The sequence below is a fragment of the Aquarana catesbeiana genome, linkage group LG04 (genome assembly GCF_042186555.1).
Source record: "Aquarana catesbeiana isolate 2022-GZ linkage group LG04, ASM4218655v1, whole genome shotgun sequence".
NCBI classification, from domain to species: domain Eukaryota; kingdom Metazoa; phylum Chordata; class Amphibia; order Anura; family Ranidae; genus Aquarana; species Aquarana catesbeiana.
Genome location: NC_133327.1, coordinates 216,426,903 through 216,446,033, shown reverse-complemented (window position 1 = coordinate 216,446,033; position 19,131 = coordinate 216,426,903). Strand labels below are relative to the sequence as shown.

The 19,131-nt window shown below is 40.8% G+C and overlaps 1 protein-coding gene across 1 annotated transcript in view; it reads left to right on the top strand.

Moving 5' to 3' along the window:
- PDCD10 (programmed cell death 10) overlaps positions 1-4,782 on the top strand; it is a 69,786-nt gene extending 65,004 nt beyond the window's left edge. Inside the window, exons 7-8 of the mRNA XM_073626151.1 lie at positions 1,632-1,714; positions 4,291-4,782. Coding sequence (XP_073482252.1) covers positions 1,632-1,714; positions 4,291-4,372 — 165 coding nt within the window. The 3' untranslated portion in view covers positions 4,373-4,782. The remainder of the gene's footprint in view (positions 1-1,631; positions 1,715-4,290) is intronic.
- Positions 4,783-19,131: the final 14,349 nt, after the last annotated feature.

Genomic DNA, 19,131 nt, shown 5'->3' with positions numbered 1-19,131 from the left:
GACAAGGTGCTTTGGGGGGCTATACAGGGCATGTAGCCTGGTACGGTTCGGGGGGGGGGGGGGGGGGTTTCTCCTCCCCTCTCCCCTCTGAGTTTTATCTATATTGCCGAGACCCGACAATTCGTTACAGCCGTGATCAGTTTTAAAAGACTTGTTTAAATGTAATTTTGCTACGATATGTTTTAAACATGGGAAAACTGCCACTTTACTGGCATACTATAGACACCCCCAGGCATGATATTTAAAGGAATATTTCATTTTTGTTTCACTTTAAGCATTATTAAAATCGCTGCTCCCGAAAAAATGCAGTTTTTAAAACCTTTTTTTTTTTTTTTTTTTTTGCATTGATACATGTCCCCTGGGGCAGGACCCGGGTCCCCAAACACTTTTTATGGCAATAAATTCCATATAAGCCTTTAGAATGTGCACTTTTAGTTTTTCATGTTAATGATCCATAGACTTTAACAGTGTTCCGCGGCTTCTGAATTTGCAGCGAACAGCGCATAATGTTCGAACAGGCCAACACCCGATGTTCGAGTCGAACATGCTTTCGACTCGAACATCGGGCTCATCCCTAGTGTATATATAGAATAACTGGCTAATGCATTATTGGGCATCCTTTTTCTGCTTCTGGACAGCACTATTAGGAGTGCATGTTTGCTATAGTGTACCAAAGTCCATTAGTACAGATTAGTTCACTTTTTAACCACTTCAATACAGGGCACTTTCACCCCCTTCCTGCCCAGGCCATTTTTCAGCGATGTCGCACATTGACAATTGCGCGATCATGCAACACTGCACCCAAATTTACTTTTTAATCATTTTATTCAGAAAAATAGAGCTTTCTTTTGGTGGTATTTAATCACTGCTATTTTTTTTTTTTTTTTCTTAGTTTCTGTCAGTAAATTTTGTAAATAAGTAATTTTTCTCCTTCACTGATGTGTACTGATGGGGCGGCACTTATGGGCACTAATATGCTGCACTGACTGGCATCACTGGGCACTGGTTAGTGTCACTAATGGGCACTGCTGGGGCTTTCCTGTAATTGGGGCACTGATGTTCAGTGCCCCGATTACCTGTCCTGGTCTCTCCTGTGAGGAGATACCACTGATCGGCACTCCTCGCCACACACTCTGTGTGAGGCGAGGAGAGCCAATTAACGGCACTTCCGTATTTACATGTGACTGGCTGTGAATGGATACAGCCAATCACATTTTTAAAGAGAGCTGTCATATGACGTCCTTCCAGAACGAGAGCCGCACCGCTCCTCCGTCATTTGATGGTGGTCGGGCGGCAAGTGGTTTAAAGTAGGTGTAAACCCAACCAATAAATATTATAAGCTTTAACATGTTAATATGATTTCATGTTCTCTTTAGTGTGTTTTTTAAATTTGCAGCTTTCATTTAAAAATACCTGGTAATTCTGTGATGACTATCCATGTCCAGGCACTTCCTTTAGACTGCAAGTGGCGCTTACAATACACACTTGTTTGACACACAGTGCTTTGGGAAACTATATACTGCTCAGTTAGTTTACATCTACGTTAAAGCATGTATTCAATTATAAAGTGTTCTTCCTTACTAATGTTCGTGGTATTGTCCACTTATTAACATAACCTTTTCTGTCTACAGGCGCTTGAGCACCAAAAGAAAGAATTTGTAAAGTACTCTAAAAGTTTTAGCGATACTCTGAAAACCTATTTTAAAGATGGAAAGTAAGTACCTTGTGAAAGTGTTTTTATTCTTCTCTAAGGTAATAAGCACAGGCATATTTTAATGCTGATCTTCAGGTTCTACTCACATACAGAAACACCCCTTTCCTACTCCACAGCAGTCACTGCTAAGAATTTTCCAATGAACCTGCTTTTGTACTGCATAAATCATTGTCTTGTCTTGAGTGACATCATCACTCTATTCAAAAAGTTCTGCTTTGTGGAGTTGCAGCAAAGTGGGATCTGCAAGTGTCATTTTATGTAGCTGATAGCAATCTCACAAAATAGGAAGCCTGCCCTTTGCTGCATACTACTGTATAGTGTGCATTGCACTTATAGATTTCCTATGATCAGCTCTGCCCTGCCTCAGTTAATAGCTCTGTTACTTAATTTTGACTAAGCCCATAGCATACTTTTGGCTCCTAGTTGCCAAGAAACTGAGCCGAGGAGAGGACATCGAGGGACAGAACAGTGTTTGCGGAGGTAGGGGGTAGTGCTGGTCATAGGAACCCTTTAATAGGGAAGCAGAGGAAGACAGAGCGGGAGTTAAAGGAGGGATAATTTTTCAAAGATCTTTGTTCTGCACCCATATAAAGGTAAAGGACATAACCTCCTGTAAGTAAAAGACTAAAATGGACAATGAACATTTTAAATACTCGCGCTAAGGTTAACGTGTAAAACCATTATGCAGATAAAAAATAATATAGCATGAAATTGCAGCTGCTGTACACAAAGTGCTATTCACTTGAGATTATGCAATAAATAAATTACATCGCTCCCAATAGTGCAAAAAAAGAGGCAAAGCATTCAATATAAAAAAAAAATCTCATCACAGTTGTGCTCATGTGTATTGCAAAAATATCAAAAGTGCTCTTGTGCTCCAAAAAATTACAGCCGCTGTACACAAAACATACAAAATATTAAAGCTCTTGCAATAGTGCAAAAATTGATAACATCAAACAATATGTAAACAAAACACATAGAAATGATATTGTTGTATATTGCAAAAACAGGGAGTGTCACACCACAGAGTGGAAGTTTGGAGCATTTGGCACTTTTTCAGAGGATTATAGCACAAGAGCACTTTTATTGGGACTTTTTTACAATATAAATTCAATATATTACATTTTACAATATAAATGTGTTTTGTTCACATATTGTATGACGTTGATATCAATTTTTGCACTATTGCAAGCGCTGTAATATTTTGTATATACCTTTCGTAATTTTTTGTAGCACAAGGGCACTACATATGGACACAATCGCACAATCGTGATGAGGTTTCTATACTGAATGTTTTATTTGTCGTGTGGTGGTTTTTTTGTTTTTTTTTTTTTTGTTTTTTTTTTTGTTTTTTTTTTGCACTCTTGCAAGCGCTGTAATTTATTGCATAAAAAGGACAATGCCACTCATTCACTTAAACTGATCCTGGTAAGTAAAAAAAAAACTGCTGTTCTTTTGCACAGTAATGGAGCAGGCATTACTCAAAACAGGGTTCCTCTGATCTGCCCTACCCTGCTGATAGCTCTGTCTCCATATACATGGTTCTTTCCCTAGCAACTCATGTCCAACTCATGTCCTTGGCAACAAGTAGCTAAGATATACTGAGTAGAGTAGTGGCCATCAAGGGGCAGAGATTTATTTGTGGAGGTGGAGCGATCGGCAAGGCAGGGCTTTGCACACAAATCCTGTAAGAGGGAAATTAGGTGACACAGTGAAGACCAGGGACTGGTAAAATCTAAAAAAATTAGAGGTTGCACTAAGTAAATGAATATCGAGCATGGCCGGTCTTGAAATTGCATGTGTCTGGGAGAAAACGACAAACTTTTTAGTACCCAAAATTTTAACTTGCCAAGGTCACTTCCACCTGACAATTATCTTGTCAGGTTAACAAGCACTTCCAGCTGCTGTAGAAGCTGTGAGGATGTGTAAAAACCTTCTCCAGAAGCCAAAGTATGACATACATTGGCAGTGAAAAAAGGCTAAGGCCGAATTCACAATAGAAAGGACAGCTGCCGGAGTGCTTTACCTGTCCGGAAGCTATCTGTTCCAAACTGTGGTATAGGGAGATTTGTGTGATTCAGTGCATCATACAGCTCCCTTTTTTAGTTTTCTTCTCCCTTTTTTTTTTTTTGCTTTGTGTTTTTGTAATAACTGCACATAAGTACACATTATGGCGCTGTACAGCAGCTTTGTTGCTGTGCAGTGCCATGCGGTTCTGTACAGTAAGCTAGGATAAAATGCAGCATGTCTGCAGTTTTCCACAGCACGCTGCAGCACCGCTCCCGGCTGCATTGCAGTATGAATGGAACACAATTTTTTTCTGTGTGTCCTTACAATGACAAGCGTTTTACAAGGATAAGAGCTCTCGTATTGCCTTTTACTGTCATTTTCAGTTTAGTAGGTCTTAAAGTGATGGGTGTATCTAAAAAGATGAAATTGCACAATTTATGGTGTGCTTTAACTTTACAGTTTTTGTCTAAGTATCTGTGTAATATGTAACATTATTGTAACAAATTCATGTTTTTTGCCTTTTTTTTCACTAATATAATGAAATGTTTTGTGTTTTTGTTTTTTAGGGCATTAAATGTATTTATAAGTGCCAACCGCTTAATTCATCAAACCAACTTGATACTCCAGACCTTTAAAACTGTGGCCTGAAATGTGTAAATGACTGGGAGCTGTAATTTTCAGTGGTGGACAGAGAGCTACTTTTATTATGTAAATTAAGTTTTGACTGTATAAATTATCAGTTCCGCAAGAGGGACATAAATGCAGGATGTTAAATGGGATTATTGCCATCTTACACCATATTTTTGTAAGATTTATTGTAGCTTATCATAATCTTACAATGAAGATTTTGCATCACTTTTTTGCTATTATCATTCTTTTCAGAATTATAAGCCAAAAAAATTTACGCCTTAATGTGTCATTATATAACATTCCTTATAAGAATTGTAAATATTGGTGTTCTGTTTCTGACATTTTAACTTGAAACCGAAAAGCTGCAAGATTATGTATTTAACAATATTTGGTGGCAAATATTCAATAAATAGTTTACATCTGTTAAACTCTATTTTAACTTGCGTCTCTTTGTGCAGTAATATTTACATTTTGATGGATTTGGACAGAGATGGTACTATACTGTTTTGCAAATACTGGAACTGGTAAAAGATACTTGTTACTGATATTCCAACTGCTGCTGGAAGTTCCACTTGTTTCAGTATTTTTTTTTTTTGTTTTTTTTTTGGTTTTTTTTTGTTTTCATTATTTTGTCCATCCCTTTCTGGGCTGCCACCAGCTTTCTTTGACAATGTATTTCACCAGCTTCTATGTTTTCCTTTTGGGACAATTTGGCACTTACAATTGTAGAGATTATCTTGTTATGCAGCGCCTCTTAACCTATGATCTTCTTTGATTTTTTTTTTTTTTTTTCTGATAAAATACATGTTGCCAAATTTTATATTTATTAAGTTTCTCTTTTTATACTATATACAGTGGGTATAGAAAAGAATCACGCCCTTTTTAAAATCACATTTTGTTGCTTTGGAGCCTGAAATGAAGACCTTTTTTTATTATATTTTTTTTGTTTTTGTGTTTTATTCTTCAGCTGTTTACTAGTGCAACCTAAAACATCCAATTGAAAGATGGATAGAACACCAACATGTCAGAAAAAAATGAAACCGAATCACTGATCTGAAAAAAAGATCACAATCCCAACCCCACCCCCCCCTCCTTATGTCAGTATTTTGTTGGACAACATTTTGCTTTAATTACGGCCTTTAGTCTGGGATATGTCTCTACTAACTTTGCACATCTAGACTTTTTGCAATATTTGCCCACTCTTCTTTGCAGTGCTGCTCAAGTTCAGTTAAATGTAATGGTGAGCGTTTGAGGACTGCAGTCTTCAAGTCATTCCACAGATTTTTCAGTTGGGTTTAAGTCTGGGCTCTGACTGCGCCATGCAAGCACATTCACCCTTTTCTCTTTCAACCACTGTGTGTTAATTGTTGCTCCGTGCTTTGTGTCATTGTCATGTTGGAAGGTAAACCTTCTTCCCATTGACAACTTTCTAGCAGAGGGCAGCATATTTTCCTCAAGAATTTGATGGTATTTTGCCCCATCCATTTTTTTCTTCTATCCTGGCAAGTGCTCCAGTCCCTGCTGCAGAGAAACACCCCAACAGGATATTGCCACCTCCATGCTTTACTTTAGTTTAGACAGCAGCCTCTGTAAAATGTGTGACACAGTACTGCATATCCACAGTAAGTGTGTGCATTTCTTCAAAACGAAGGCTTTTAATCTTTAAGATCATTTGGATTAATAGGAATAGGCTAGAAATGATTGAAATTCAACACAATCTACACCACCAGGAAACCGGTGCTTGCCACCACATTCCCAATATAATGGGCATGTATACGTGTGGTTGCAAGGCAGGGGATGCCTTGTCAGTTTTTGATTGGTGGTGCACAGTGACGGCTTCCTGAGGGAAATGCTCTGGTCGATTCAGACTAGGATCCAAACATAAACAATCCGAGTGCATCAGCAGCATTACGATGCAACAAAATATGAAAACTGTCTTTTTTACTTACCTGAAGCCCACTCGCATTATCTCCCTCTCCTTCTGTTTACTTCCTGGAGTCTTCTTTAGTGTCCTCATCACTGACTGTGTGATGTGGATATCTCCTATTGGTGGAGGAACCACTTCCAGCGACCAGGTACTCTCTCATAGGATCCAGGGGCAGTGACCAGTGCCCAAGAGGATAGCGATGTGGGGGAGGGGGGACTCAGTTGAGGTGGTATTGTTTTAACCAAGCAGCCACTATGCAATTGGGATACCAATAGCTAATACATTTCTAGAAGTGTCTTATTTCCTGTTGCAGAGAGCATGCATCCACCACCAGGTGACACTCTTTAAAGGAGCCTTTTACCGGACAGTGTGGCCCATTAAATTATAAATGGATAGGGCTCGAACATATCCGACAGATGATTTTTCAGGCACAAAGTACATCCTTCATCCCATCTAAAAATACATGTAAGTGGGCACAATCGCTGTAAAATTACACATATAGCAGGGTAAAAACGAAATGGGAGTGTGGGGACACTTCTAGCGATTTATCACCAAAGTCCCCATGTTTTACAGATTGTTTATTAGGACTTTTTCTTCTTACTTTATAGGAATTTGGACTTGTACCACTTGTGATTTAACACTATTAGGAAAACAACCATTCCCTTTATTTAATAACTTTCTCACATATTTATTTTACACAAATTGTACAATACCCAATGCATATTTGTGTATGGTATTTATTGTCTTGTAGTATTTTTTGGATTTAGCACCAATTTTGGGTATTTATTATCTATGATCAGGGAAAAATGCCCAGTCCCCCAGGGCAGGAAATATTATGGCTCATATAGGAAACTGTGATTTTGGTCCATTAAACTGCAGGATGGCTTAGGAAGACGTGGTTGGAATCAAGACTGGGGAGTGAAGTAAGTAATGCACTATTTTGCCTGGAGTTGGGCTTTCAATGTCATTCAGATAGGGTTTACATATACTTTAAGCACAATGTGCATAACCTCCTCTTTTAACCTAACACAATAGACACAAATCACCACTCACTCCAATGGCAACACTCTCAAACTTGTATTCTCCCACCTCTGTACTCCCTGCAATATCTCAAACACCCATTTTCCTCTCTCTGATCACAACCATATCAGTTTCACACTCTTCCTGTCTCCTACCTCCCATGCTGCCAAACTGCAAACATTTACTTGCAGGAACCTTCACCACCTCAACCCTTCCCTTCTTCATTCTGCTACTGACAGCCTTTATGATAAAATTGGGCCCATGTCCTGCCCAGACCTGTCCACTTTTGTCTACAATAACATACTGTCATCCTCCCTGGACACACACGCGCCTCTACACGCAGAGCCAGGTCACTCCTGCTACAATCCTGGAAAACAGACAACACCATAATTCTTAAGAGCTTTAGCTGTGCTCTTGAGGGAGCATGGTGAAAAACTAAATCACTGCAAGACTTTACCCTCTACAAAACTGCTCTTCTCAAATACAACTCCTGCCTCCACACTGCTTAACAAATCTTCCACACCACTCATTAAAACCCTCCCATCCAAACCTTGTCAACTCTTTTCTACCCTTAATCCTTACTTCACCCCCCACTGCCTCCACCCACCAACTTACTGCTCAGAAGATTGCCAATCATTTCAAAAACAAAAAATCCACACAATTCATGATGAGAGATCCAACGTCCAGCTTCCTTCCCCAACCAACACACCAGGTACAACACCACACTCGATGCTTTCCTACTTCAACCCTGTTACCACTGAAGAAGTTGTCAAATGCCTTTCCATGGCCCACCTCTCCATCTGTCCCCTTTAAAATTACTGCGACCACCTTTCTGCTCTACCCTAAACTTTTACCCACAATTTCAAACTCTCGCGCTCCTCCGGCACCCTCCCTGCTCAAACATGCACTAGTTATCCCTATACTTAAAAAAAACCCTCACTGGACCCCACCTGTTTGAATACCTTAAGACCCATCTCCCTGCTCCCATTTGCCTCCAAGCTTCCTGAATGCATTGTCCACAACTGTATGGGTTGCTACTTCACTGACAACCTTCTCAATCCTACAGTCCTGCTTCTGCTCAAAATATTCTACTGAAACTGCCCTACTAAAACTCACCAATGACTTGACTGCAAAAACCAACAGCCAGTACTCCATACCCATACTCTTGGACCTTTCTGCTGCCTTTGACACAGTTGACCACCCACTCCCCCTCAATTAACTCTACTTTCTTGGCCTCCGTAACTCTGCTTTTTCCTGGTTCTCCTACCGATCCAGCACACTTTCAGTGTCCTACAACACTATCTCCTCTGCTCCTCTTTCTGTTGGGGTACCCCAAGGCTTCATTCTTGCCCCCTCCTATTCTCTCTAAACCTCTTCTCTGGGCCAGTTGATAACCTCCTATGGCTTCCAATACCACCTCTATATGCTGATGACCTATCTCTCAGCTCCCCCCCTCCCAATCTCTTTGCATATCACAAACTTACTGAGCGACATATCAGTATAGATGTCACACCACTTCCTCCAACTCAATCTTTCTAAAACTGAGCTTGTAATATTTCCTCCTCCCCGATCCCCTCCCAGTGACTTTGCTGTTGAGGTCAATGGTGCAACCATTGGTCCCTCCACACATGCCAGGGTGCTAGGTGTAATCCTAGACTCTTACCTCTCCTTCAGCCCCCACATCAAATCGCTAGTTTTTTCCGCCTTAACCTTTGCAACATTTCCAGAATTCGCCCCTTCCTGACTAAAGACACCACAAAATAACTTATTCACTCCTTGGTTATTTCCCACCTTAACTACTTCAACTCCCTCCTCACTGGCCTATCTTTACAGACTATCTCCCTTTGGTCTATCATGAATACTGCTGCTACATCAATATGCCTTACTAACCGATCAGTGACTGCTGCCAATCTCCTTACTGGCTTCCCCTACCCCATCGTATAAAATTCAAAATATTAATCACAACATACAAGGCCATCCAAAACCTTGCCCCCAGCTACTTCACCAACTTCATCTGCAGATATCGCCCAAATCGTCCCCTCCGCTCCTCCCAGGACCTCCTGCGCTCTAGTTCCCCTTTTACCTCTTCCCATGCTGGCCTCTAGGACTTCTCTACAGCTTCTCCCATTCTCTGAAATTCCCTGCCCCAGTTTGTCTGGTCAGCTCCCACCCTGTCCTCCTTTAGGCGATCCTTAAAAACTCATTTATTTAGGGAAGCCTAACCCACCTCCACCTAAGAACTGAGTCACCTCTATCAGATCATCCCCTGCAGCTATTACCTCTTTGTACCACCTCCCCCTCCCTTTACACTGTTAGCTCCATGAGCAGGGCCCTCCTACAGCTTCTGTATTGAACTGTATTGTAATTGTACTGTCCCCCTTTATATTGTAAACTGTTGGCACTATATAAATCTTGTATTATAATAATAATTGCTTCAGTAAACATTCATGGCCGCTGAAAAGTGCTGGTCATACTAATTGTCTACACAAACTCAAACTTGTGTTAAGGTTACACTAACATACCGTGTGATATAACTCTACCACTCCTCTGTGTTAAATAAAAATTACACTTGTGTGTAATCAGTGACCACCCTTTTTATTGTCTATGACTTAGATAAGATTTTGACAGTCATTCATACACTATTCCAGATAAATCCTAAATTATTACAGCTGTAAATGATTTGATCTTTTAATAAAGATAAAACTTCAGATTACACTCAATTTACAAAGTAGAATTAAAAATTAAGATTTGTTATACAGAGAAAGGGGACGTAGATGCTCAGGGCTTTTTTTTTTTTTTTTTTTTTTTTTTTTTTTTTATATTAACTTCTGTATGCATCAGGTCACCACCTGCCTTAAATTTTCTTGTTTCTGATAATGTAGTGTTCTAGGAACACTTACTACCTAAAAGTGCAGGTGTTCTGTCGATTTGTGCATGCGCAGAACGGAAGGGAACTCCAGCTTATTTCCCAATCAGCTGGCGTGACCATAGCGCATGCGCACATCGTAGGAGGCTTTTTTTTTTTTTCCCCTGACGGGAGTTACCATTTGATGACCACAATTGAATGCTATGCAAACAGCAGAGGGACACTGTTTTTGTCATATTGTGCCTCGCCGTTGCAGCGTGGGTTTAGAGTATACTCAAGGTCCAGTTTTGTCTGAGTGACAGGGCGGGTTTGCTGTGTTAAACGGTGGGTTTTGCCTGTGTCTAAGGTTGCAACACAGACAAAACTCGCCCTTCAACACATCCACAACCCACCCTGCAACAACTAGGCTCAGTCTGACAACTACTGCGTCCCTCAGCTCTTGCTTTCAATTGTACCCGCAAAATGGTATCTCTCATCAAAAAAAGCCTCCTACGATGTGCGCATGCGCTATGGTGATGTCACGCCAGCTGATCAGGAAATCAGCTGGAGTGCCCTTCCGTTCTGCGCATGTGAGGGCACTATTCGATAGAACACAGGTCTTTCTTTTCCAGTGCTGTATACCACAGCTCCTCTACAATACAGCACCTAATCAACTGACCTGAGAGAACAGAGAAATCAATAAATTCCTATTTTCTGGAATCTAGCTGTGTTAGGCTACATACAATTTAGATACAGCTACATTGGGAGGACTTTGACATAGTTCCAAGGTTTAACTGACCACATAAGTACTTCACACATTTGATGTTTTGTTTTGAGTTACCCTTTCAAAAGGTTCTCTAGAACAGAGTTAATTGCTTTCCACTCAAGGTGGTACCATTCAGTGATTTCCGGCCTTCTGCTTATAACCTTTAATGGAAGAGCTAAGGGTTAGAAAAAGTCTGAGCTCCGATGATAAAGTAGACTAAAAAAGCAAATGTTTATTGTATTACAGTTTACCAATTCTTAGATGTGATGGCTGCATTAGTTCTTCTATTTTGATTTGGTGACCTGGCCAGTAAGTCTGTTTTTCAAAAGAACAAGCTGTCCAGCAGAAGGTAACGTTAGAGATGAGATGAACCATTTAACACTGACAGGGGTGTTTACAATGATCAGCTTTTATGTACACTATATTGCCAAAAGTACTGGAATGCTGGTCTTTACACAAACACAAACTTAAATGACATCCCAGTCTTGGTCCGTAGGGTTCAATATTAAGTTGGCCCACTCTTTGCAGCTAGAATAGCTTCAACTCTTATGAGCTGGCTGACCACAATGTTTAGGAGTGTGTCTATGGAAATGTTTGACCATTCTTCCAGAAGCATATTTGTGAGGTTCATCTCAAAGGTGTTCTATCTGGTTGAGGTCAGGACTCTGTGCAGGTCAGTCAAGTTCCTCCACCCCAAATTTGTTCATCCATGTCTTTTATGGGCCTTGATTTGTGCACTGTCATGTTGGAACAGGAAGGGGCCCTCCCCAAACTGTTCCCACAAAGTTGGGAGTATAAATTGTCCAAAATGTCTTGCTATGCTGATGCTGTAGGCGTTCCCTTCACTGGAACTAAGGGGCCAAGCCCAACCCCACACCATAATCCCCCCTCCACCAAATGATTTGGACTAGTGCACAAATCAAGGTCCATAAAGACAAGAGTGAGTTTGGGTGGAGGAGTCCTGACCTCAACCCGATAGAACACCTTTGTGATGAATTAGAGCAGAGACTGCGAGTCAGGCCTTCTCTTCCAACATCAGTGCCTGACCTCACAAATGCGCTTCTAGAAGAATGGTCAAACATTCCCATAGACACACTCCTAATCCTTGTGGACAGCCTTCCCAGAAGAGTTGAAGCTGTTATAGCTGCAAAGGTTGAGCCAACTCAATATTGTACCCTACGGACTAAGACTGGGATGCCATTAAATTTCATGTGCATGTAAAGGCAGGTGTCCCAATACTTTTGGCAATATAGTGTATGTAAAACCTTTATCCCAAAAGGAAAACAAAACTGATGTAACTGCTTATAAAGTGTTAGCTGGAGTTTGGCTTCCATTTGTTAGTGTGTCTAAGGCCTCTTTCGCACGAGGGATCCGTATGTCCGTTTTTCATCCTTCCGTTTTTGGATGAAAAACGGACATACGGATCCCTCGTGCGTTTTTCATCCTTCCGTTTTTGGATGAAAAACGGACATACATTCATCCCTATGGAGCGTCGGATGTCAGCGGTGACATGTCCGCTGACATCCGACCCCGCTCCGATCCGAAAAGTGTAACGGAGGAAAAAAACTACTTTTCCATCCGTGATGATCGGATCGGGTGACGACGGACACTACGGTCCGTCATCATCCGATCCCCCCATAGGGGAGAGCGGCACTCTGACAGGTCCGTAGCTGCACAGCGTGCAGCGATGCACCTGTCATCTTCCTGCTCAGCGGGGATCGGCGGAGCGATCCCCGCTGAGCAAGCGGGTGTTCACGGGGCGGATCATCACTGATCCGCCCCGTGAGAAAGAGCCCTAACTCTGCTAATACATTTAAAACTAGCCTCCCCCCAGACTGACAATGCTGCTGTCTAGGGTTGCATCAAAACTGATATTGAGAATTTGCATACGTGTGAAAATGCTTTGATACCCGAAACCGATACCTTTTTGTGGTGCGATTTGAGCCTGTACAAAATGAATGTGCTCAAGTAGCACTGCAAAGAATATTATGCAAATTGAACAGGAATGTGGTGTGATTCCTGTCCAAATCGCATGCAGTTTCCCGCACCGCTCCTGTGTGAACCCAGGCTTGTCAGTGATTTCAATCTGTTACTTTTGTGGTGCGGTCTGAGCCCATACAAAATTATCAGTGAGTACTTGACAAAGGTATCGGTACTCCTTGCCAGTAAGAAATGGTTTTGGTGCATCTCTACTGCTGTGCAAAGGTGCCCCTGTGTTCCTTCTTCCAGCATATGGGCACTCTAATTCAGGAGGTGTGTTGCTGGCCAGATCACCAGGTGAAAACAAAGGGAATAAAAGCCCCCCCCAAAAAAACTAATGTGGCCGCCACATCTAATGATTGATAAGCTACAATATATTACATTTATGGTTGGAATTTTCTTTCTTTCTTTTTTTTTTTTTTTCTTTGAGGTGGTGACCACAAAAGGCTATTAGGTTTATGAATATATTTAGCAGCACCTTCCCTAATAACTGTTGGTGCTGTTTCCAGATTAGCACTCTTGTTAAAAATGAATAAAGTGAGCTATGTAAATCATTGCCCTCTTTAAAACTGGGCTGATGATGATCCCAGTTTTGCCAACACAGCACTGGTACCTTCTATGGCAATCATTCTAATGCCCTGTACACACGGTCGGACTTTCCGATGGAATATGTGCGATCGGAGCTTGTTGTTGGAAATTCCGACCATGTGTGGGCTCCATCGGACTTTTTCTATCGGAATTTCCCACACACAAGTTTTGAGAGCAGGCTATAAAATTTTTTGACAAAAAAAAAAAAAAAAAATTTTTTTGACAACAAATCCTTTCCCGTAAATTCCGACCGTGTGTGGACAATTCCGACGCACAAAGTGCCACGCATGCTCAGAATAAATGAAGAGACGAAAGCTATTTGCTACTGCCCCGTTTATAGTCCCGACGTACGTGTTTTATGTCACTGCGTTCAGAACGATCGGATGTATACAAAACAAGTTTGAGCCAACATCCGTCAGAACAAAAATCCATGGATTTTATTGTCGGAATGTCCGGTCGTGTGTACAGGGCATTATTCTTTTTTTTACCCTCAAGGATTCCTTGAAAGTGGTTTCATTTCCCAGGAATCTTCCCATCAGCAAGTTGTGGATACAATAATAAAGGAATGAAAAATGTGACATACCTAGAGTATTTGACACCCAAATTTGAAAGAAGTAATATTAGAAAGTAGAAAAGCAAGGTGCCCCTTCCATTACTGGACAGTGGAGAAGGGTCCTCTTACACTGGTGGTTAGTAGGAAGCATGCCCTTCTTATATTGGTGGTCAGTGGGAGGCATGCCCTTCCTTTATTGGTAGTCATTGAAAGCAATGTTCTTTACTTGATTAGAGGGAATAAGGCTCCCTGACAGCCAGCTAAAAGATCTTACCTGAGAGATGAGAGGCAAAGCTCAACTGGACCCACCTTGATGGCACTGCTGAGTGATATCAGCCCCCAGAACTATGCAGGACCCATCAGAAGATCAATCTGTAACCGCTCAAGGAACCCCTAGCAAATTCTGGAGGAGCCCTAGCTGAGAAAGGCTGCTCTATGGATAAACAAGAACACTTATCAAGGACACTGTAAATTGTGACCACTAATAACCAATAATGCAAGCCTCCTCTCTTTGAGAACATCAGCTCAGTTTACCCATACAGAATTAATGTACTGTATATCCAAAGGCAGGAGGATTTTATAAAGTTTTGGATAGAGTATGGAAAGATTAGAACCTCTGTTAAGATTGTATTGCTGTCAGTGCCCCTGCTAAGCCTTTCTTTTCCTAGTGACCAATGTCACTGCAACTGAAAGAAATGTAAAATTTTGAGTTGCCACCAGAACAGGATTTTTCCAATAGATGCATCAGTATCAGTGACAACTGTATACCATAGACTGTCCATCAGGGATGGGGTGAAGTTTGATCAGTGTGTGGGCTCCCCTGCTCAACCAATGTCACTTATTTAACCCTTTCTCTGCCAGAGCATTTTTTTGCACACATGCTTAAAAAAAATAATTTTAAGCCTGAAGATTAGCAGGACCCACCGCAGTGGGAAGAAACAAGGATTTGGGATTTTACGATACCACAAATGAAAACAATATACAAAGAAGAGATGTATCTAAAAGTACATGATTTTATTGGACAACATTAAAATGACCCCTGAGACAACAGGGGCCATGTGGTATACCAAAGCAACCACTAAGAATAGTAAAAAAATGAAGGTAATGTTATAAAGCATACAAACACGAGTTCATACACAAGCAAAGCAAACACAAATATAATAAGTTGATACACAATCAGCAGAAACTCTGACATGTTTCAACTATTTGTAATCTTCCTCAGGGGGTTGACACTGGTTAATGGTTCACAAAAATCTCTGCAACAAATACATGATTTAATCGTATATCAGGAGTTACAAAAGTATTCAGTAATGGTCACAATAATCACTGAGCATAAAACAAACCACAAGGGCACTTGGATTTTTAAAGACAATGAAATGTCAAGAATAAGACATATGTAAGATGCTTCTGGAACAGGTGGATAAAGCAGAAGGGGAAAGATGAGGCTTATTGGCAGTATAAGGTCCATAAAGCTAAAAGTAGGAATCAAAACAATTTGCGTAAGAATAATGTATGCGAAGGGTTATCTAAAACATGTTGCACAAAGATCATTAGAGGAGAAGTCATGCCTATAGGAGATGTAATAACCTCATATGTGCAAATGGACAGTAGGCATAGAGATGGAGCCTATGCGTGGTCTCCCAGGTGGAAGGGCAAATGCAGCAGAGGGGCGTGGTGCTTGCTTATTTATGTCCCAGAGTCCAGTCACAAATACAGTGGATATAAAAAGTCTACACACCCTGGGTAAAATGTCAGGTTTCTCTGATATAAAAAAATTAGACAAAGATAAATCATTTCAGAACTTTTTCCACCTTTAATGTGACCTATAAACGGTACAACCCAATTGAACAACAAACTGAAATCTTTCTAGTTTACGGAAGTAAAAATAAAATAATATGGTTGCATAAGTGTGCACACTCTTAACCACTTCAGCCCCGGAAGGTTTTACCCCCTTCCTGACCAGAGCACTTTTTACAATATGGCACTGCGCTGCTTTAACTGGTCATTGCGCGGTCATGCAATGCTGTACCCAAACAAAATTTTCTTCCTTTTTTTCTCACAAATAGAGCTTTCTTTTGGTGGTATTTGATCACCTCCGTGGTTTTTATTTTTTGCAATATAAACGAAAAAAGACCAAAAATTTTGAAAAAAATATATATTTTCTACTTTTTGTACAATAAACTCAATTTCAGTCATATATTTAGGCCAAAATGTATTCGGCCACATGTCTCAGGTAAAAAAAAAAAATCAATAAGCGTATATTCATTGGTTTGCGCAGAGGTTGTAGCGTCTACAAACTAGGGTACATTTTCTGGAATTTACACAGCTTTTGGTTTATGACTGCCTATCTCATTTCTTGAGGTGCTAAAACGGCAGGGCAGTACCAACCCCCCCAAATGACCCTATTTTGGAAAGTAGATACCCCAAGGAATTTTCTGAGAGGCACGTTGAGCACATTGAATATTTTATTTTTTGTCATAAGTGATTGAAAAATGACAAAAACAAAAAAATTTACACAAGTTGTCACAAATTATATATTGCTGAAACATGCCATGGGCATATGTGAAATGACACCCCAAAATACATCCTGCTGCTTCCCCTGAGTACAGGGATACCACATGTGTGGGACTTTTTGGGAGCCTAGCCATGCACAGGACCCTGAAAACCAAGCACCATCTTCAAGCTTTATTTTTTTTTTTCACTCTTCACTACCTATCACAGTTTCGGAGGCCATGAAATGCCAAGATAGCACAACCCCCCCCCCCCCCAAATGACCCCATTTTGGCAAGTAGACACCCCAAGCTATTTGCTGAGAGGCCTGTTGGTTATTTTGCAGATCTTGCTTTTTGTCACAGTTTTGAAAATTAAAAAAAAATGTTTTCCTTTTCTTTCTTCATTTTCAAAAACAAATGAGAGCTGCAACATAATCACCATGCCTCTTAGCAGATACCTTGGGGTGTCTACTTTCCAAAATGGGGTCATTGGAGGGGGGGGGGGGGGTGTTGTGCTACCTGGACATTTCAGAGGCTCCGTAACTGCGATAGGTAGTGAGAAGTGAACCATTTTACACCCTTAGAAAGCCTGAAGGCAGTCCTTGGTTTTCGGGGTCCTGTACGTGGCTAGGCTCCCAAAAAGTCCCACATGTATTCTCGTACTCAGGAGGAGCTGAGAATGTATTTTGGGGTATAATTTCACATATGCCCATGGCATGTTTGAGCAATAGATCATTTAGTGACAACTTTGTAAAAAGAAAAATGTACTGTCATTTACCTGAAACTTGTGGCAAAATATAAAATATTCCATGGACTCAACATGCCTCTCAGCAAATAACTTGGGGTGTCTATTTTCCAACATGGGGTCATGGGGGGGTTGTGCTATCTGGGCATTTTATGGCCTCCGAAACTGTGTAAGGTAGTGAAGAGTGAGATAAAAAATGTATGCCCTTAGAAAGCCTGAAGGCGGTGATTGGTTTTCGGGGTCCTGTACGCGGCTAGGCTCCCAAAAAGTATCCCCTACTCAGGAGAAGCAGCAGAATGTATTTTGGGGTGTAATTTCACATATGCCTATGGCATGTTTGAGCAATATATCATTTAGTGACAACTTTGTGAAATAAAAAAAATGTATTGTCATTTTCCCGAAACTTGTGGCAAAATATAAAATATTCCATGGACTCAACATGCCTATGAGCAAATAGCTTGGGGTGTCTACTTTCCAAAAATTGGTCATTTAGGGGGTTTTGACCTGTCCTGGTATTTTATGCACAACATTAGAAGCTTATGCCACACATCACCCACTCTTCTAACGACTTGAAGACAAAGCCCTTACTCACACTTTTTGTTTACATGAAAAAATACTTTTCTTTTGCTAGAAAATTACTTTGAACCCCAAAACATTATATCTTTTTTTTTAAAGCAAAGGCCCTACAGATTAAAATGGTGGGTGTTGCAATTTTTTTTCACACAGTATTTGCGCAGCGATTTTTCAAATGCAATTTTTTGGGGAAAAAAATACTTTTTTGAATTTGAATGCACTAAAACACACTATATTGCCCAAATGTTTGGTAAAATATAAAAGATGATCTTATGCCGAATACATAGATACCAAACACGAAATGCTTTAAAATTGTGCACAACAGTGCAGCGGCGTCAAACTACATGCATTTTTAAAAGCCTTTACAGGTTACCACTTTAGATTTACAGAGGAGGTATACTGCTAAAATGACTGCCCTCGATCTGACGTTCGCGGTGATACCTCACATGCATGGTGCAATTGCTGTTTACATATGACACGAGACTGATACTTGCGTTTGCCATTGCGCACAAGCACGGGGGGGAGGGGCAGGGGTGCTTTTTTTTTAATTATTTTTTTTATTTTTACGCTGTTCCTTTCATTTTTTTTGTCATTTTTATTGTTATCCCAGAAAATGTAAATATCCCCTATTATAGCAATAGGTAGTGACAGGTACTGTTTTTTAAAAAAATTGGGGTCTATTGGACTCTAGATCTCTCCTCTGCCCTCAAAGCATCTGACCACACCAAGATCGGTGTGATAAGATGCTTTCCCAGTTTCCCAATGGCGCTGTTTATATTGTCACGAAATGCTCGTAGCTTCCTGTTTCTTAGGCCATAGAGATGAATGGAGCCATTCTGGTCTTCGATCGGTTCTATGGTCAGCTGGTGGAACCACCGGCTGCATTCTCAGGTTCCCCGTTGGGACAGGAGAGCCTGAGAAAACCATGGAAGATGACGGGGGGGACATTCCCTCCCACTGCTTGTAAAAGCAGACTAGCGGCTAATTAGCCGCTAGGATTGCTTTTACATGAAAGCTGACCACTGGTTGAAAAGAACGATACCAAGATGATACCTTAACCTGCAGGCATCATTCTGGTATAACCACTCAAAGTCCTATATACCTCATACCAGTACGTTGCTGGTCCTTGTTGGGCATATATTGTAATGTTCTTTTTTTCATGCAGCCTGTGGGCTGAACGAAAAAAGAGATTGATCAGTGGGTATGCCCACCATTAGAATACCGCCCTGCATCCACCCACTTCTAATGATGGGCATACACCATATTTTTTAAACTGTGGTGGTGAAAT